Source organism: Nelusetta ayraudi, unplaced genomic scaffold, assembly GCF_046127955.1.
Source record: "Nelusetta ayraudi isolate G7.1 ecotype Tasmania unplaced genomic scaffold, CSIRO-AGI_Nayr_v1 ptg000033l, whole genome shotgun sequence".
Lineage (NCBI taxonomy): Eukaryota > Metazoa > Chordata > Actinopteri > Tetraodontiformes > Monacanthidae > Nelusetta > Nelusetta ayraudi.
The window spans coordinates 646,835-666,415 of record NW_027466083.1 but is presented as its reverse complement, the minus strand read 5'-3'; the positions used below and the strand labels follow the sequence as shown (position 1 = coordinate 666,415).

Here is a 19,581-nt window from a genome sequence, read left to right as displayed (position 1 = left end):
ACATGAAACTGCATTAATTTGAAAAGAGACCAAAGAACAGTGACTGAATGGTTTCTGAAGAAACAAAGGTGACAACGTCCTGTTTTTTCATGGAGAACCAAACATCAAATGAAAGGAGGATTGAACTTGTGAACTAAAATACTCCTGTTTTCAACACAGACAGAGAGCAGAGTCTTCAGTGTCCAGCTGTCCGTCCATGAAGAGTGTCCAGTCCAAAGGTTTACCTCTGACCTTCAGTGAAGACCCAGGACACAGTTACACCAAGACAAGTCACATAGGTGGAGCAGCAGCATAAAAAAAAATGGAGTTTGGATGGTTTCAACTTTAGTTTTGGACAGAAAATGATGCTCACACTGTCACACTGTTTTCTTCTCCAACCTTTTCTCTGCTCCAGTGGCTGATGGTCTGCAGGAGCTTCTACAGCAGCAGAAGATCAGTCTGGAGAGGAGATGTGAACGTGTGACTGAAGGTGAAGAAGCAGGAAGTCAAACCCTCCTCAACAGCATCTACACTGACCTCTACATCACTGAGGGACTGAGTGAGGAGGTCAACAGACAGCATGAGGTCAGGCAGCTGGAGACCAAGAAGCCCAAGAAGACCAAGAAGAGCCTCCATGACCGTCCAATCAGGTGCAGCCAGATCTTTGAAGCCTCACCTGAGCAGCAGGGACTCAGAGTCAGAGTGGTGCTGACCAACGGCGTCGCTGGGGTTGGAAAAACCTTCTCAGTGCAGAAGTTCACTCTGGACTGGGCCCAGGGCCTGGAGAACCAGGACCTTCATCTGGTGCTTCCTCTCTCATTCAGGGAGCTCAACTTGGTCAAAGAGCAGCACTACAGTCTTCTGGAGCTGCTCTGTGTTTTCCATCCAACGTTAGAGAAGCTCACAGCAGAGCAGCTGCATGTCTGCAAACTTCTCTTCATCTTGGACGGCCTGGATGAAAGCAGACTGGCTCTGGACTTTGAGAAGAAGCAGGTGGTGACTGACGTCACTCAGAAGAAGTCAGTCAGCGTCCTGCTGACAAACCTGATCAGAGGAGATCTGCTTCCCTCGGCTCTGCTGTGGATAACTTCCAGACCTGCAGCAGCCAATCACATCCCTCTGTCATGTGTGGACAGGCTGACAGAAGTACGAGGCTTCACCGATGACCAGAAGGAGGAGTATTTCAGGAGGAGGTTCAGAGACAAAGAAGATGTGTCCAGCAGGATCATCTCCCACATCAAGGCCTCCAGGAGCCTCCACATCATGTGTCAGATCCCGGTCTTCTGCTGGATCACTGCCACAGTTCTGGAGAGCATGTTGAGCTCAGAGCAGAGAGGAGAGCTGCCCAAGACCCTGACTGACATGTACTCACACTTCCTGCTGGTCCAGACCAAGAGGAAGCAGCACAAGTATGGAGGAGGTCCACAGGAGCTGACGGAGGCTGACACGGAGCTTCTTCTGAAGCTGGGCCAGCTGGCATTTGAACATCTGGAGAGTGGAAACATCATGTTCTACAGTGAAGACCTGGAGAAGTGTGGTCTCAGTGTGACTGACGCCTCTGTGTACTCAGGAGTTTGTACAGAGATCTTCAGAAGAGAGAGTGTGATCTTCCACAAGACCGTCTACTGCTTCGTTCATCTGAGCGTCCAGGAGTTTCTGGCTGCAGTCTACAGCTTCCACTGTTACACCAAGGGAAAGGTTTTGGAGGGCTTCTTGAATTTTTTTATATCAGACCATTTATTAATTGAGGCGTTTGGCATCAACCCTCAGATAAAAGAATTTGATCTCCCTCACCAATCCCTGGATGAGTTCCTGAAGAGGATAATGGAGAAATCCCTGAAGAGTCCAAACGGTCACCTGGACTTGTTTGTTCGTTTTCTCCATGGACTCAGTCTGGAATTCAACCAGAGACTATTAGGAGGCCTGCTGGGTCACACTGACAACCACCCAGGAACCTTAGAGAAGGTCATCAACAACCTGAAGGAGATGAACGCTGATGATGTTTCTCCTGACAGAAGCATCAACATCTTCCACTGTCTGCTGGAGGTGAAGGATCAGTCAGTGCATCAGGAGGTCCAACAGTTCTTGAAGTCACAGAACGGATCTGGGAAGAAACTCTCACAGATCGAGTGTTCAGCTCTGGCCTACATGCTGCAGATGTCTGAGGAGGTTCTGGAGGAGTTGGACCTGCTTAAGTACAAGACATCATATGAGGGAAGATTGAGACTGATCCCAGCTGTGAGGAACTGCAGGAAGGCTGTGATACGTTTAGAAAGGTACGTAAACAATCTCTCTGTCTATCTCGTGTGTGTGTGTGTGTGTGTGTGTGTGTGTGTGTGTGTGTGTGTGTGTGTGTGTGTGTGTGTGTGTGTGTGTGTGTGTGTGTGTGTGTGTGTGTGTGTGTGTGTGTGTGTGTGTGTTCGCCACCTCCTGCAGTCACAGGGTGGATCAACATCAGCAGGTCTCCAAGAAAACAACACTGAGTGGTTGATGATGATAGATCAGCTGATCAGCTTGTCACATGTCGACAACAACTTCTCACTCTGCTCTCCTTCATTCAGTTTTCTCTCAGAGGTTCACTATGAAGTGGTGTCCTCAGCTCTGAAGTCAAGCCCCTCCCACCTCACACTGCTGGACCTGAGTGAGAACATCCTGGAGAATCCTGGAGTGAAGCTGCTCTGTGCTGGACTGCAGAGTCCACACTGCAGACTGGAAGTTCTCAGGTCAGTTCTTGGTTTCTACTGGTGGACAGTGCGTGTCAGCAGATGAACATCCAACGCAACCTGACAACACTGTGTCTAGCTGTTGTGACTGTGTGACAGTAGATGGCAACTGGTGTGTAACGCTGCTCAGTGTGAACACTTTGAACCAAATATTCAACACTTACTGTATCGAGACAAATTGGATGTTGTTGATATTTTCATGTCTGGAGACGCACCGTGGCTTAGTTTGAGAACGCGTGGCTCCTGTGGCTGGCGAGCTTCTTCCTCCGTTGTTCTTCCCAAAAATTAAAAATTCACCAAAAAACAATGAACTGTCCACACCTAGGGCTCTTGTGAGGATATATCAACTCGCATATTATTTTCCAGCTTCACTGCTGACTGACCGACACACTGTTTTTGTTATTGTGTTGACATGTGGAGTGGATTTATTGTGTTGACAACATGATGATGATCCACACTGGCACCAAGACCTGTTTGAGGGAATGACTCAATGATACAGACCGCTGCACATCTGGATCATCAACATGAGAATTGACTCTTAATATGACATTTACAACATGGAAGAAATCAAATATTTATTATTTTTCTATTCTATTCAGGCTGGAGAGCTGCAGGTTGTCAGAGCTCAACTGTGATTGGCTGGTCTCAGCTCTGATGTCCAACCCCTCCCACCTCAGAGAGCTGGACCTGAGTCAGAACAACCAGCTGCAGGATTCAGGAGTGAAGGTGCTGAGTGGTTTTCTGCAGAGTCCAGACTGTAAACTGGAGACTCTGAGGTCAGTTCACCCTCTTCACTCTACGACTTCTCTCACTCTTGTTTTTGTTGTCATGGTCACTTTGTTTTGGAAATTCAATTTGCAGATGCATGTGAGGTGAATTGGAAACTCTAAATTGTCCATTGGTGTGTATGTGAGTGCGAATGGAATGAAGGGTTTGTCTCTATGTGGCCCTGCGATGAACTGGCGACTGGTCCAGAGTGTCCCACTGCCTTCACCCTCTGACAGCTGGGAGAGGCTCCAGCAGACCACTGTGACCCTGAGCTCAGGAATAATTGGGTATTGAAAGTGGATGGCTGGGTGAAAAGAACAAGTGATCCCAAGTTATTGCTACTCTACGCAAGCTACGCAGCCAGTACGCAGATGTTGTGAATGGGTTGTGCAATGGTATTGCCTGCAGCTACGTAGGTCACGGTTCTGAGCGAAAACTCTCTGAAAACTCAGAAATCAATTTAAAACGGGACGCGCCATTTAATTGTCAAATACGTGACAATTCTGTATTTTAATGGATGGTTGGCAACTCTATACACTGTGTAGAGTTGCATGAAACATCCAGTCTGTTTCATGCTACAACAGTTAGATAAAGCGCAGAACACAGAAAGAGACAACATATTTACCTTTCGCTGGTTACATAAAAGTTCTAAATCAGGACCACAACAATTCTGTATTTTAAGGGACAGTTGGTGACTCTAGCTAGTGCTACCATTAGCCACCTGTATGAGCACTTAGATACTGTAGCTAGATCCAGCTGGACTCAGCAGAAGGTCAAGGGTCAATGCAGGTTCTATCATCTCAGTCAGTTCAGTATTGATGATGAGCAAGATGCAGAAAAGATTCCACTGCATTTCAGTCACTTAATAACCATTTGTTCTCAGCATTTGCTTTATTAGAGGATTCCAGCCTCCAACCATCAATATGAAACGGTCTCTCAAACTCATCTTCCCAACCAGCCGCCTACAAACATGGCGGCGCAAGATGGCCACGACCTTTGATCCTATGTATGTTTATATATTTAGAACCATTATATGGGCAGGAAAACCAAAGGACCTTTATTTTATACTAATCAAACACTTGGAAAAATATATTGATGGTTGTATATGAAGCTTTCACCAATAAATCTTGACTAATTTTACACACTGCACCTTTGAGGAAAAATTAATAAATGAATTCAAACATTTTTAAAAGATGATCAATGGTCACATGACTGAACAGGTTGATATAAAAATATTTTATTGTGGTGATTAATTATTTTAATTATGTTGTTTCTCTGTTTGGTTTAATGGACATTACAGTGTACAGACATTACGATTTGTTAATTTAAGAATAGAATAGAAAATAACATAATAGAAAGCCTTTATTAATCCCCCAGTGGGGAAATTTGCAATTAAGATAGTGATCAAAACACACACAATCATTTATTCTTTATTCAGGTTGGAGAGCTGCAGTTTGTCAGAGCTCAGCTGTGATTGGCTGGTCTCAGCTCTGAAGTCCAACCCCTCCCACCTCAGTCTCCTGGACCTGAGTCAGAACCAGCTGAAGGATTCAGGAGTGAAGGTGCTGAGTGGTTTTCTGCAGAGTCCAGACTGTAAACTGGAGACTCTGAGGTCAGTTCACCGTCTTCACTCTACAATTTCTCTCACTCTTGTTGTTGTTGTTTTTCACTTCACTTGAGCTGGAAATTCAATTTGTTTGTGTTTGAAATGTCTGAAACTGATTTTAAAGGTATCGTGTGTAAAATATTGCCATCTAGTGGTCAGATTCTATATTTACGCACTGATTTGATCGCCCTCCCTCTCTTGTTTTTTTTTAGTTGCAGATTCCGAACAACATTATAGTTTGAGAGTCACCCCCTGGTAAAACACTCCATTTATTTTTTATTCAGGTTGAATTGGTGCAGTTTGTCAGAGCTCAGCTGTGATTGGCTGCTCTCAGCTCTGAAGTCCAACCCCTCCCACCTCAGACACCTGGACCTGAGTCAGAACCAGCTACAGGATTCAGGAGTGAAGCCACTGATGGATCTTGTTGACAGCAGAGACTATCAACTGGAGACTGTGAGGTCAGTACTGGTTTGGAACCAGTGGATGATGGTTCCAGCACCAAATCCAGTTAGACCATGACTTAGACTTTCTGTATTGTCATCACAAAGGGAAACACAGCAGTGAATTCTAATACAACGAAATATATATTTGCATCGGCTCTGGAGTACAGGAATCTTTGCTACACTGTGTAATTTAAAAAATAAAAATGCCAATCATCTGGAGGTAGAATGGTGGTGGGGGAAAAAACAATAGACAGAATTAAACAAAAATAGAAATATTACACATTAATGTATTGTACAGTTATGGGTCATCAGGGTGAACAGCGGGGGGCTCAGAACGCAGCCCTCGGGGTTGCCGGTGTTCAGGAAGATGACAACAGAGTTGTTTTTACACCCCTGGACAGACTGGGTTCTGTTGGTGAGGAAGTCAAGGAACCAGTTACACAGGGTTATCTTGAGGCCCGTGGGTCGCAGTTTGCACACCAGGTCCTGGGGGATGATGGTATTGAATGTCCAAGAACAACATCCGTACATGGGTGTCCTTCTCCTCCAGGTGCTCCAGGCTCAGGTGAAGAGCAGTGGAGATGGCATCCTCAGTGGAGTAGTTGGGTTAGTTGGGTTCGTATGCAACTAGAACAGTTGAATGATGAGGGGGGGTATGGAGATGATGTGGTCCTTCACCACTCTCCCGAAGCACTTCATGACGGTGGATGTGAGTGCAAAAGGGGGACAGTTAAGTGATGGTTGATTGCTTTGGTACTGGAATTGTAGCTGCCTTTGAAGCACGGGGGGGACGATAGCGTGGTAAAGTGAAGTCTTGAAAATGTCTGAGTATATATATATATATATATACATATATATATATATATATATATATATATATGTACTATGATTCGTGACTCCTGCTGTCCCTTCTCTCTACAGCTGGGAGAACTGAGGGAGGATGAGAAGGAGAGTGAAGAGGAGCGCTCCATCTAGTGGCGGCTGACAGAACTACAAAAAGTGGGCATGAGTCACACACCGAGGCACTGCCCCTCCTGCACCTGCAAGCCACACACACACACACACACACAGGTAGGATTTTATTTATTTGTTCATCCAACGGCATCATTAGATGGCGAACCAATGGTTAGCTTGATACTAGAAAAACGTCACTTCCGGGGTTGGCCAGCAGGGGGGAACGGCGGTGATGCAACAAAGAAATACACCGAAGGCTAGATCGTCCCGGGTATGTTACTGGGGAGGCGGAGTTTGGTCCGTCCTTCTAGGCTGGGAACTCGAAGAACGCTTCCTTCAGACGGAGGACACTCCGTTCGAAGGGTGCAGACCCTGAATTGAGACAAGGCCATGGCACGACCTTTGACCCCAGTTGAGCCTGGTGGCTGGCGAAACACAACCGCTGGTTTTGCTCTCATTATTCACAACTGGAACATCTCAGCATGAAGGTCCATTTAATTGAACCTGATTTCTCGTGTGAAGCACAAAGTTGAATTTGTAAAAGTCTGACAGCGTTGTGAAGGTTGTGTAGTTGATATCACAACTTTATTTTTGGGGTGAAAAATACTTTTTATGAGACTTATTTTCTGGTTTATGACCCTAAATCAGGGGTGTTAAACTCATTTTAGTTCACGGGCCACATAGGGGAAAATCTATTCCCAAGTGGGCTGGACCAGTAAAATCATGGCATGGTAATAACAAATAACAACTTCCAATTATTTTCTTTGTTTTACTTTGTTTGTGTTCTTTGAGTCTATTGCCAAATGACGTCATTGTCTAATTTGCATAGACAATTTGCACTTGATGGCAATGGATGCTGTAGGAGAGGAATAATGTCTTGGGAGAGACAAAAAGAGAGTAAAAAAAACCCACCCTAAATATATTTTAGGTTAATTGTTTTATATTTTATAAATACATTTTAAATTGTATTAAATATATTTACTTCAATCTGCCCTATATTATTTTTTTAATAAACATAGCATTGTTTAACATTTTCTGAAATTGTGTCTAAGAGAAGTTCAGTTGTGTTTTAATGCATAGTATCGTTGGCTTGTTAATTAGTGAGAAGATTTGGCTGGTCAGAGCCTCACAACTGCTTTGATGAGTGTCACATATATTTAGCTTTTAGTTTTAACCACGTCATTTAAGAAGATTGTTGTGGGACTATAAGTTTATAGAATTAAGGGTGAGTAAGTGACTGAGGCTGTGTGAGTCAAATGCAGTGATTTATTTGAATGTAACAATGAATAAACATTTACACTTACATCCCACTCTGTAAGAAAGGGCGCGTTCGGCGACTCATTTGCTGCCTGGGCGAGGAGTGGTGAGGGTCTCCTCTCTGAGGGTCTCCTCTCTGAGGGTCTCCTGACTGCCGCGACTACTTTGGGGCCGGGCAGGAGCTCGCGGCAACACCCGCTGCTCACTGACAACAAGAACTGCGGAGGAACGATACTTGCTTTCATGTCAGACTCCCAAATACCAGAAAAGTCTCCAATAACACCAGGAAAGGTTGCTAGATTTGTCACTCGTCGCTCTTGAAAAAAAAAAAAAAAAAGTTGCCAAGTTGGCAACACTGCTCTGCATCAACTTTGTCTGTTTCGACAGAGACATCCTGGGGCGATGAGGGCAGTCAATAGGAGACATGCTGGGGCAATGAGGGTAGCCAATAGGAGACGTGAGTGGCTGTACTTGTGCTGACTTGCTCAGTCCCAACATTAAGTTTGTTTGCGAAGCAGAAACAATATTGGGACATCAAGTGGACAGATTTAGACCAGCAGTTTCTTTCATTGAAAAATTGTAGTTTTTAATACTTTGCAAACTCACCTCGCGGGCCGGAAAAACCCAGTTCGCAGGCCTGATCCGGCCCGCAGGCCATATGTTTGACACCACTGCCCTAAATAAATAAATCAGATAAAACGTGTTGTCTCATCTGAAACAGACAAATTCATTCACAACCAACCGTGTTTGGAACTCAAATGTTTATTGAATTATAAATGAGACAAAAGAAGTTTCCCTCAAAAGAATTCATGTTTTTTATCCTTGCAAGATGTTTCTTTCCGTGGAGAAATAAGGACGTCAAGGAATCAGAAGGAAACCAGATCATTTATTTCGCTCTTCTCCCTCTCAGGTGTTTTCCAGTAAGACTTTGTTTAATTTGTCAAAACACTGATTCAAATTTTTGATTTTGATACAAATTTTTCTCCCACTTTTGTAAAATTGTCTGTACTTTTTCTTGTCCTGCTACCAAATGAGAGCATTGTTACGTCATCAACCTAATTGTCTGACTAACAAAATGTATTCAGTAATTCTTCTGTTGTTTTTTAAAACTGAGCTCAGACATTATATTCCCAAAATAAACACCTATCACCACTGACCTGTGTGACCTTGACGTTAACTGACGTTTCATCTGTGCCTGTACAATTTCTTCTGTTCATGTTCTTGTTGTGTTAAAATAGTGTCATGTTCTTAATGCTTATTGTGTATTGTGTATTACAGTACATAAAATAAATATGAAACAAACAACAAAGAGACATCGGAGGGAGGAAATAAAGATAATGGGACATTAGGATCCAATTAGCTATCCAATTAGATAGTGCCACACAGAGGCGCCTCTAGGCTGCAAATATTACATGGGGTCAGAAACAAAGCTATCTCTGCAAGAAATCGAGCCTTACGGTGTTCCGGCTCCCAGAGTGGACTGGGATTCCACCAACCTGCCTGAAGCATTTCTTTAAATGTTGATGTGGAACCGGACTTTGCTGATTCTGATCTCACTCAAATGCTCAGATGGATGAAGGTGCGGCCCTAAGTCATGTGATTTCCAGGAAATGGGAGGCAAAGAACGCAGGAATGTTGAGAGGATCTGCAGTGTTTAAGAAACAGGTAAAGCAGGTTTTTTTTCTAGCTTGAAAGTGAATGTTGTCTGTGAGCCTCCATTGAGTTGAGCAGCAGCAGCAGCGGTCGGACTGAGCAGCGAAGCAGGGTGAGTCCTCACTCACTAAATAATCCACATTAAATCTGATGTCAGTCCACAGGATCAGAGTGAGCGGTGGACTTCTGTCTTCTTCTGACATGTTTCTTCCTCTTCTCTCTGTCTGAGGCGGATCTCACTGTGTTCTCACTGTCACACTTCCTGTTTGACCTCAGACTGACTCCACTTCAGGAGATGAGTGTTTGTGTGGAGGAAGAGGAGGGCAGAGCAGAGTCTGGAGTGTCCAGCTGTTTGTCTCTAAAGAGTGACCACTCCAGATGTCAGCCTCCAGTCTTCAGTAAGGAACCTGGAACCTCTGAGACTCAGTAAGAAAATCTTTCCTCAGTCTCTGCTGCGATGTTTTCTCTGAAAATAATTCACTATCCATTGAAAGTTTTAGAATTAGTGTTTGCTTGGAGAAACGCACTTCTTTCATTCATCTTCTTTCACAATTTTTTATCACATTAAAATCACCACAAAGCAACAACGTGTGTGAAGTGGAGGAAGTGATTGCTGGAAACTGTTGTCTGTGCTGAACAGTTAAAGAATGTTTGTGGTTTTAACGATGAGGCTCATGTTACACAAGAACAACTGAACATTTCAAAATAAAAGCTTGATAAACTTGATCATGTGACAGCTTTTTTGTGCTTCATGTCTTGAACTGCAGCACCTTCGCATTTAAATGATTTAATTCAGAATTCCCTCCAACGTGACTCAGCCGTCACTTCCTTGGAGGAAAATACAGAAAGTCTTCAAACATGAAACTGCATTAATTTGAAAAGAGACGAAAGAACAGTGACTGAATGGTTTCTGAAGGAACGAGGGTGACAGCTTCCTGTCAGTTTTCATGGAGAAGCAAACATAAAATGAAAGGAGGATTTGTGGTGAAGACAAGGCTTGCCTTCCCAACCCAACCTTTACGTCTGTCGATATTTTCTTTAGTTCCACATTGTGTTAATTTATTTCTGTTTAATTTATGCATTCAACACATAGAACATCGCAGAAAGGACATGACACATTTTGGGTTTGAACATACATTTATTTCAGCACAGGGTCACATACAGCTATATAGCTGCAAAGACGTTTACTTACCATAACCGGTCACTTGAATCCACAGGCAAAAGAGGGACGCAGGTGTACAGACGACCATTTATAGGGCGAGGATGTGATGAGGACATGGACAGGGGGATTTTCAGTTGCATGTAAACTATTATTTCTTTCATTTTAAATGGACAGATAGATGGACAAAAGGAAGAATATTGACCTCTTATGGCAGAATTATTTTATGTATTTTTCTTCCAGGAAATGTTTTCCCAGGTAAATGAGAGTAAAAGAGATTTGTGGGCTTTAAGTAAAGCTGACCCAAGTTTTCTTGCGTTGAGTGTGTGTGTATATATATATATGTGAGCCATTTTTTGTATGCATTTTTTTCTGTCTTCTAGATTCAAGAAAATAAATGTTTTTTTTGGAAGCAGAAATCTTGTCTTCTCTGTTCACCTTGCCCTCATCCTGGACAAACTCATATACAGGATTGAACTTTTGAATGTGAACTTAAATATTCCTGTTTTCAACACAGACAGAGAGCAGAGTCTTCAGTGTCCAGCTGTCTGTCCATGAAGAGTGCCCAGTCCAAAGGTTTACTTCTGACCTTCAGTGAAGACCCAGGATACAGTTCCACCAAGACAAATCACATAGGTGCAGCAGCAGCTTCATCTGAAAAATGGGGTTTGGGTGGTTTTAGCTTCAAGTTGTCGACAGAAAATGATGAGGTTTTCTTCTCCAACCTTTTCTCTGCTCCAGTGGCTGATGGTCTGCAGGAGCTTCTACAGCAGCAGAAGATCAGTCTGGAGAGGAGATGTGAACGTGTGACTGAAGGTGAAGAAGCAGGAAGTCAAACCCTCCTCAACAGCATCTACACTGACCTCTACATCACTGAGGGACTGAGTGAGGAGGTCAACAGACAGCATGAGTTCAGGCAGCTGGAGACCAAGAAGCCCAAGAAGACAGAGGAAATGAAGAAGAGCTTCCATGACTGTCCAATCAGGTGCAGCCAGATCTTTGAAGCTTCACCTGAGCAGCAGGGACTCAGAGTCAGAGTGGTGCTGACCAACGGCGTCGCTGGGGTTGGAAAAACCTTCTCAGTGCAGAAGTTCACTCTGGACTGGGCCCAGGGCCTGGAGAACCAGGACCTTCATCTGGTGCTTCCTCTCTCATTCAGGGAGCTCAACTTGGTCAAAGAGCAGCACTACAGTCTTCTGGAGCTGCTCCGTGTTTTCCATCCAACGTTAGAGAAGCTCACAGCAGAGCAGCTGCATGTCTGCAAACTTCTCTTCATCTTGGACGGCCTGGATGAAAGCAGACTGGCTCTGGACTTTAAGAAGAAGCAGGTGGTGACTGACGTCACTCAGAAGAAGTCAGTCAGCGTCCTGCTGACAAACCTGATCAGAGGAGATCTGCTTCCCTCGGCTCTGCTGTGGATAACTTCCAGACCTGCAGCAGCCAATCAGATCCCTCCGTCATGTGTGGACAGGCTGACAGAAGTACGAGGCTTCACCGATGACCAGAAGGAGGAGTATTTCAGGAGGAGGTTCCGAGATAGAGAAGATATGTCCAGCAGGATCATCTCCCACATCAAGGAAACCAGGAGCCTCCACATCATGTGTCAGATCCCGGTCTTCTGCTGGATCACTGCCACAGTTCTGGAGAGCATGTTGAGCTCAGAGCAGAGAGGAGAGCTGCCCAAGACCCTGACTGACATGTACTCACACTTCCTGCTGGTCCAGACCAAGAGGAAGCAGCACAAGTATGGAGGAGGTCCACAGGAGCTGACGAAGGCTGACAGGGAGCTTCTTCTGAAGCTGGGCCAGCTGGCATTTGAACATCTGGAGAGTGGAAACATCATGTTCTACAGTGAAGACCTGGAGAAGTGTGGTCTCAGTGTGCCTGACGCCTCTCTGTACTCAGGAGTTTGTACAGAGATCTTCAGAAGAGAGAGTGTGATCTTCCACAAAACCGTCTACTGCTTCGTTCATCTGAGCGTCCAGGAGTTTCTGGCTGCAGTCTACAGCTTCCACTGTTACACCAACAGGAAGAAGGGGATTCTTCAGGATTTCCTCAAAGACTCAAAAGCAGAGACATCACAAATTATGTCTTTGAAATTTGCAAATCAAAAAGAAGAAGGTGACCAACCCTTGTACAACTTTCTGAAGAGGATGATGGTGAAATCCCTGCAGAGTCTAAACGGTCACCTGGACTTGTTTGTTCGCTTTCTCCATGGACTCAGTCTGGAATCCAACCAGAGACTCTTAGGAGGCCTGCTGGGTCTCACTGACAACCATCCAGGAACCTTACAGAAGGTCATCAAAAACCTGAAGAAGATGAACACTGGTAGAATCTCTCCTGACAGAAGCATCAACATCTTCCACTGTCTGCTGGAGGTGAAGGATCAGTCAGTGCATCAGGAGGTCCAAGAGTTCCTGCAGTCAGAGAACAGATCAGAGGAAGAACTCTCAGATATCCAGTGTTCTGCTCTGGCCTACGTGCTGCTGATGTCTGAGGAGGTTCTGGAGGAGTTGGACCTCAGGACGTACAAGACAACCATGGAGGGAAGATGGAGACTGATTCCAGCTGTGAGGAACTGCAGGAAGGCCGTGATACGTTTCGAAGATTTAAAAAGGTTTGTTCACAATCCGTGAAACTAGAGTGTGTGTGTGTGTGTGTGTGTGTGTGTGTGTGTGTGTGTGTGTGTGTGTGTGTGTGTGTGTGTGTGTGTGTGTGTGTGTGTGTAGCCACCCCTGCTATATCAGCAGCTCCTCCAGTCACAGGGTGGCTCAACATGGTGGTTGCGGTCCACTTGTGGCTGCAGGTCTCAACACAGGGCTAACTCAGCTGCTTTGTGTTGGATGGTGAGTGGAGTGAAGCTGCTCCACTGGAGTCCAGGATGGAGATGAAGATGTGACAGTGGCAGAATGAGGAGCTTTGATCTGTGTGAAGGATTCATGCAGACAGTAAATCAACACAATCAACACTTTAAACAACAAAGTAGTGGAGACACTGAGAACCTGGTGGTGGTGGTGGTGATGATGATGATGATTATGATGATGATGATACAGCTGATCAGATGTGAATGAGCCTTGAATCACTGTCACAATCAGCAGTGTCACATGTCGACAACAACCTGACACTCTGCTCTCCTTCATTGCAGACCTTCAATCAGTTTAACCTCAAGTACAGACTTTCAAGTCAGTGAACTCTCAGAGGTTCACTGTGCAGTGGTGTCCTCAGCTCTGAAGTCCAGCCCCTCCCAACTCAGACACCTGGACCTGAGTGGCAACATCCTGAAGGAGCCTGGAGTGAAGCTGCTCTGTGCTGGACTGCAGAGTCCACACTGCAGACTGGAAGTTCTCAGGTCAGTTCTTGTTTTCTACTGCTGGACAGTGTGTGTCAGCAGATGAACATCCAACACAGACTCACAGCATTGTGTCTAGTTGTTGTGACTTTCTGACACTAGATGACAGCTGGTGTGCAAAGCTGCTCAGTGTGAACGCTGTGAACCAGATATTAAACACCTGTCTTTGGGAACCAAAAGATTACAGGGACGAGTCTTTCCGTCGGAGAATCATCCAAAAGACAGAAGAACCCATTGCAGAAGGACTCAAAGGAAGAAGTAAAATAAGAGCGCTGACTGAAGAGTTTGTTGAAAGAAAAAGAAAAACTGGTTCTGCCACAGCCGATGCCAAGATGTAGATATTTAAGATCCAAACTCATGTCGATCTGCAGCCAGAAAATGTCTCCAGTATCTTTTGAGCTCAGTGGAAGTTGTTGATTCGTGGTGAAGGTCACATGACTGAGCAGAAGATCCTGTGAACAAATATTAGAGGCATATTAACAGTGCAGCAGTATTTCTTCAATACTTCCTTTGAATGTTTGACTTGTAACGAGACTGATTATTTTCCATCATCACTAATGATTGGCTGCACACTGACTGACACACTGCTGTTGTTATTGTTATTGTATTCTTAAGATTGGAGAACTGCAGGTTGTCAGAGCTCAGCTGTGATTGGCTGCTCTCAGCTCTGAAGTCCAACCCCTCCCACTTCAGAGAGCTGGACCTGAGTGAGAACCAGCTGCAGGATTCAGGAGTGAAGGAGCTGAGTGGTTTTCTGCAGAGTCCAGACTGTAAACTGGAGTTTCTGAGGTCAGTACTGGTTTGGAACCAGTGGATGATGGTTTCAGCACCAAACACAGTTCATCACACATGTTGGATAAACATTGGACTGAAGGTTTATTCATATAAACATGACATCCAGAAATATGAAAATTTCATTCAGTGTCTGAAGTAAGAAAGAAAAAGTAAATCAGTGGTCATGTGACCAAACATCATCTAAAGACACATTAATTTTGGACTGAGGATTTAATTTCAAGATGACATTTTCTTTTATTGCAGATTCTGAAGTCCACATTTCACTTTGATTTTCAGAGTGATGACACCCTGGAAAAACTCTCCATCATTATAAACTCTCCATCATTTATTCTTATTTATTCTGTGTTCAGATTGAGGAGCTGCAGGTTGTCAGAGATCAGCTGTGATTGGCTGGTCTCAGCTCTGAAGTCCAACCCCTCCCACCTCAGAGAACTGGACCTGGGCAGGAACCACCTGAAGGATTCAGCAGTGAAGCCACTGATGGATCTTGTCCACAGCAGAGACTATCAACTGGAGAGTGTGAGGTCAGTACTGGTTTGGAAGCAGTGGATGATGGTTCCAGCACCAAAGCCAGTTGATCCCACAGCAGAGGTCCAGTGTTCCCAGTCACAGTGTGAGAGGAGGATGGTGACGTCCAGCTGCTCCTCATTCATCCAACATCTGCTGCCAAACTGCTTCTTCTCTCAGTTCACCACTCAATTATTGATCAGTTCATCTTCATCAGGCCTCAGTATCAGTCCAACACTCCATGGTCACATGACCTTCATATGTTCCACACTTGACATGCGACTGAGAGTCTGCTTCTTCTCACCAGTCAGTCAATCAGGACTATGAGTCGTGACTCCTGTTGTCTCCTTTTCTCTCCACAGGTGGAAGACTGCCCATCCTCCTCCCTTTCTTCTCTCTACAGGTGGAGGTAATGTGTTGATGTTCAGGGAGGAGGAGAAGTAGAGTTAAGAGGAGAGCTTCATCTAGAGGTGGCTGACAGAACTACAAGTGGAGATGAATGACACACCGAGGCTCCGCACCTCCTCCACCTGCAAGCCACACACACACACACACACACACACACACACACACACACACACTGCTCTCATTATCCACGGCTGGAACATCTCAACACATCAACAACACACTGATCTGCTCTCACTTCAGAGTTCTCCATCGAACTGAACCTGATTTCACACGTGAAGCACAAAGATGAATTTGTAAAAGTCTGACAGCTTTGTGAAGGTTGTGTAGTTGATATCACACCTTTATTTTTGGGGTGAAAAATACTTTTTATGGGACTTTATTTTCTTTACCATTACAAGATGATTCTGTGGAGAGTTAAGAAGGACATCAATAAATCACAAGGAAACCAGGTCACTTATTTTGCTCTCCTCCGTCTCAGGTGTTGTCTGGCAAGACTTTGTTTCATTTGTAAAACATTTTCTTCACTACACTTCAAAGAATTTTCTCCCACCTATGTAAAAATGTTATCTTTGTTTCTCACATCCTGCTACCAAATCAGAGCAGAGTAACGTCATGAACCTAATTCTCTTACTAGAAAAATGTATTCAGCAATTCTTTCTTTGTTTTAAAACTGAGCTCAAACATTATATTTCAATGATTTGATACCTGTGTGACCTTGACGTCAACTGACGTTTCATTTCTGCCTGTACATTTTCTTCTTTTGTTGTGTTAAAATTGTATCATGTTCTTTATGCTTATTGTGTATTACAGACAATAAATATGACACAAAAAAGAAAGATGGCTCAGAGGATGGAAATGAAGATATTGGGACATTAGGATGTCTGCTGCATGACTCTAGGCCGCCCCCTAGTGCCCAACTGGAGCTCCTGCAGCTACCAGCAGCCGCTCTTGATCACGCAGTTGTTTTTACTAGAAGCACAGTGGTGCCCCCTAATGTGAGGGGCACAAGCAGAAAATCTAGGGGGGGCACTGTAAATAGACTTGCATTGATGTGTGACATCCTACAGTTCTCCTTATTGAATGCACTAAGTTGGCGTCATCACAAAGGGTAAGTATTACATGGGGTCAGAAACAAAGCCATCTCTGCAAGAAATCGAGCCTGACGGTGTTCCGGCTCCCAGAGTGGACTGGGATTCCACCAACCTGCCTGAAGCATGGCTGCGCTTCCATTAGCATGTCAATGTTGCTCATACTTAGCGCTCCCCTTTGGGAGAAAGACCAGGTGGACAAATGCAGCTATCTTCCTCTGTGACTCGGGGAGAAGGGACGTGACGGGTATACAAACCCTTGCACGCTCAGAGACGACAAGGCCAAGAAGTTGACCAACCACTACGGCAATCCATAAAGAAGTTGGTGACAGAGCTGAAGTTGCTTGTTAAAGACTGCGGTCACCAAAACGGTGAGAAAATGATCATAGACCGCATCAACCCAACCAACTGGCTGCATGTGCGTGAGAACTCACTAAGCCAAAGGGTGGAGCTCACACTGGAGAAGCCATTCATATAGCAAGGTCCAACAAGCTAGCAAAGCAAAGCTGAAGTGCATGGAGAATCACTGAGCTGAGATCATTACTCCGTACACACCGTTAGCAGGAGGCCATGCAGGCATCAAAAGTCGACAAATAGAATAGAATAGAATAGAATTCCACAGAAAAGCTGCAGCTGCTTGCACCGGGCAGCACAGCAGTATGGACATGCAGGAAGTTGAATCATTTTGCCAAAGCATGCAGATCCAAGCTCCCTGTACAGTCCAGCCCTCACAAGAAAACAGTACACACTGTGAACGGAAACGCATGTGAGGACGACACAGACAGAAATCTACACAGGATTCTACACAGACAGCATCACTATAGAGCAGAATTTCTCACAGTGGGTGGCGTGCTACCTCTGCGGGGCGCAGAGTCATGTCGGCCCAGTGGAACTCACATTTGATTTGTCGGAAATGAGACCCTCTTCTATGCAAATATGCCTCATTGGAAACAGCGCCTTATCCACAAAGACTTTGCACTCACGCAGTTTGACAGACGGAAACACCGCCAGGCAAAACCAGGCACAGTTTCCGTCTGTCAAAGTGTTTCTGGCTTAAGAGCGACTCTCTCCTCTCTGAAGAGCTGATAATAAATGTGTGTGTATATAAAACATTATACACACACACACACACACCTTATCATAAATAAAATAAATTAAGAAAGCAAAGTTACAATTTCACTTACACTTGAAATCTGCACTTACTCGATCAGATTAGCCACTAATTATAGATTATATTAGTTACATTAGAATATTAGTGGCAAAAAACACTGTATATTGGAAATTTAGTTCATGTAGCAAAAATGTTTAAACGTTTTAATGGCGACATGGAGACAGAAATACTGTCTCACTGCAGAGGGCGCAAGCACAGTTTAATAAGTAATTGCGCAATCATTGTAGAGGCACAGCAGGCTGCGGCCTCAACGCACGTCTCTTCTCTGTAATTCAGCAGTCAACGTGAAAATCCAGCGAAAACTGGTGAAGTTAACCGAAAAATACCTTTACACTGCAAATCTGGATAAATGGATAAATATTAGTATTTAATCTTTTTTTTTTTCATTTCACAGTTTTTTCATTTCACAGTTTTTTCTTTCCAAGTTTGTCAGGTGAGGTCCAGCCTCACCTGCCTCCCCTGACTGCACGTCACTGCACCAAGTACAGTTGAGGTGAGGGAACATATAGTTCAACATAACCACATAATTACAACATGGAGAGCAAAAACTGTCCACAGGTTGATGCCAAAAGGTGTGTACTTGCACTAATTAAAAAAGTGCTGAACTAGACCACTTTGTGGAATCCAAACGTTCAGAGAATGTGAGTGATGTGACTCTTCAGGGTGTGAAAATTGGCCCCAAAAGTGTCAGAGAGCGAGATTCCAGTGCAGGAACACCTCAGAAGGCTTCACCTGCAACACAACTGACTGCAAACTCATGAACACTTCACACAGCAGAAACTCAAGATTATGTCACTACAATTAATGAATGTTCCCTTGTCTCACTTCCAGTGACACACGCATATACCAACACATACATACACGCAGACACACACACACTTACACACACATTTGTACACTTGCAGCGCACGCACACATATACACAATTCTTTATTTAGTTATTTATGGTTGTCTTTATTTATTTCGGCATTTATCTCTTTTTTCTTCTTTTTTTTATTGCATTTGTTACGTAACGAATGATTATGTAATTGAATGTCTGCTTTTGTTATGACATAGTATTGTATGTTGTTGCTGTTAAATTTACAGTTGGTTTTAACCAACCGCTCAAAGCTCTCTCTCTCTTACATCCAGCGACTTAAACTGACGTTATTAGCGCTTATGGCGCCACACTAGTTGTTGGCTGTTTAGTTGCTAACGTACGTATTTGTTCATTTGTTTAGTTAATTTCATCTTCTCGGATGGATGTCAATCATCTTGGGTGAGCAGGTCAAATAAAGCCAACGTAGGGGAAACACTGGCAATTAATATTTGATGAATAATGATCATTAATAGCCTAAAGCCATTTCTTTATTTTTTACTATGCATTGCAACAACACTTTGGTACAGAAACATGTCACATATTTCCATTGTTTACGGGACCACACCTGCACCTCACCAAGGTGAGGGAACATATACTTAAACATGCACACACAAGTCAAAATTGACATAAAAGGTGGCAGAGAGTCAGAGTCCAATGCAGAGCATCTGGAAAGATCCAGTAGACGATTCAGAAGGCTTCACCTGCTGCTGCTTCATTATCTGAAGGTAAGACGTACCTGACATCAGTACTTGAAAGTTAAAGTAGTGAAGTGGAGACCCTCTGGACTCTACTGGGGATGTGAAGGCAGTGCAAGTGACTTTCTCTCCTTCTGTCTGTCATAGTTTGCTGTTGCAGCTCCGTC

At 44.2% G+C, this 19,581-nt stretch overlaps 1 protein-coding gene across 14 annotated transcripts in view; it reads left to right on the top strand.

Moving 5' to 3' along the window:
- Positions 1-15,837, top strand: part of LOC142891663 (NACHT, LRR and PYD domains-containing protein 12-like) — a 44,840-nt gene extending 29,003 nt beyond the window's left edge. For 4 of the 14 annotated variants that reach the window (XM_076031356.1, XM_076031354.1, XM_076031351.1 and 1 more), the window contains 4 exons: positions 3,302-3,478; positions 4,909-5,082; positions 14,507-14,680; positions 15,037-15,547. In XM_076031356.1, the coding sequence (XP_075887471.1) occupies positions 3,302-3,478; positions 4,909-5,082; positions 14,507-14,680; positions 15,037-15,520 (1,009 nt within the window). In that variant the 3' untranslated portion in view covers positions 15,521-15,547. The other 10 variants (XM_076031353.1, XM_076031358.1, XM_076031359.1 and 7 more) reach the window with 10 other exon arrangements.
- Positions 15,838-19,581: the final 3,744 nt, after the last annotated feature.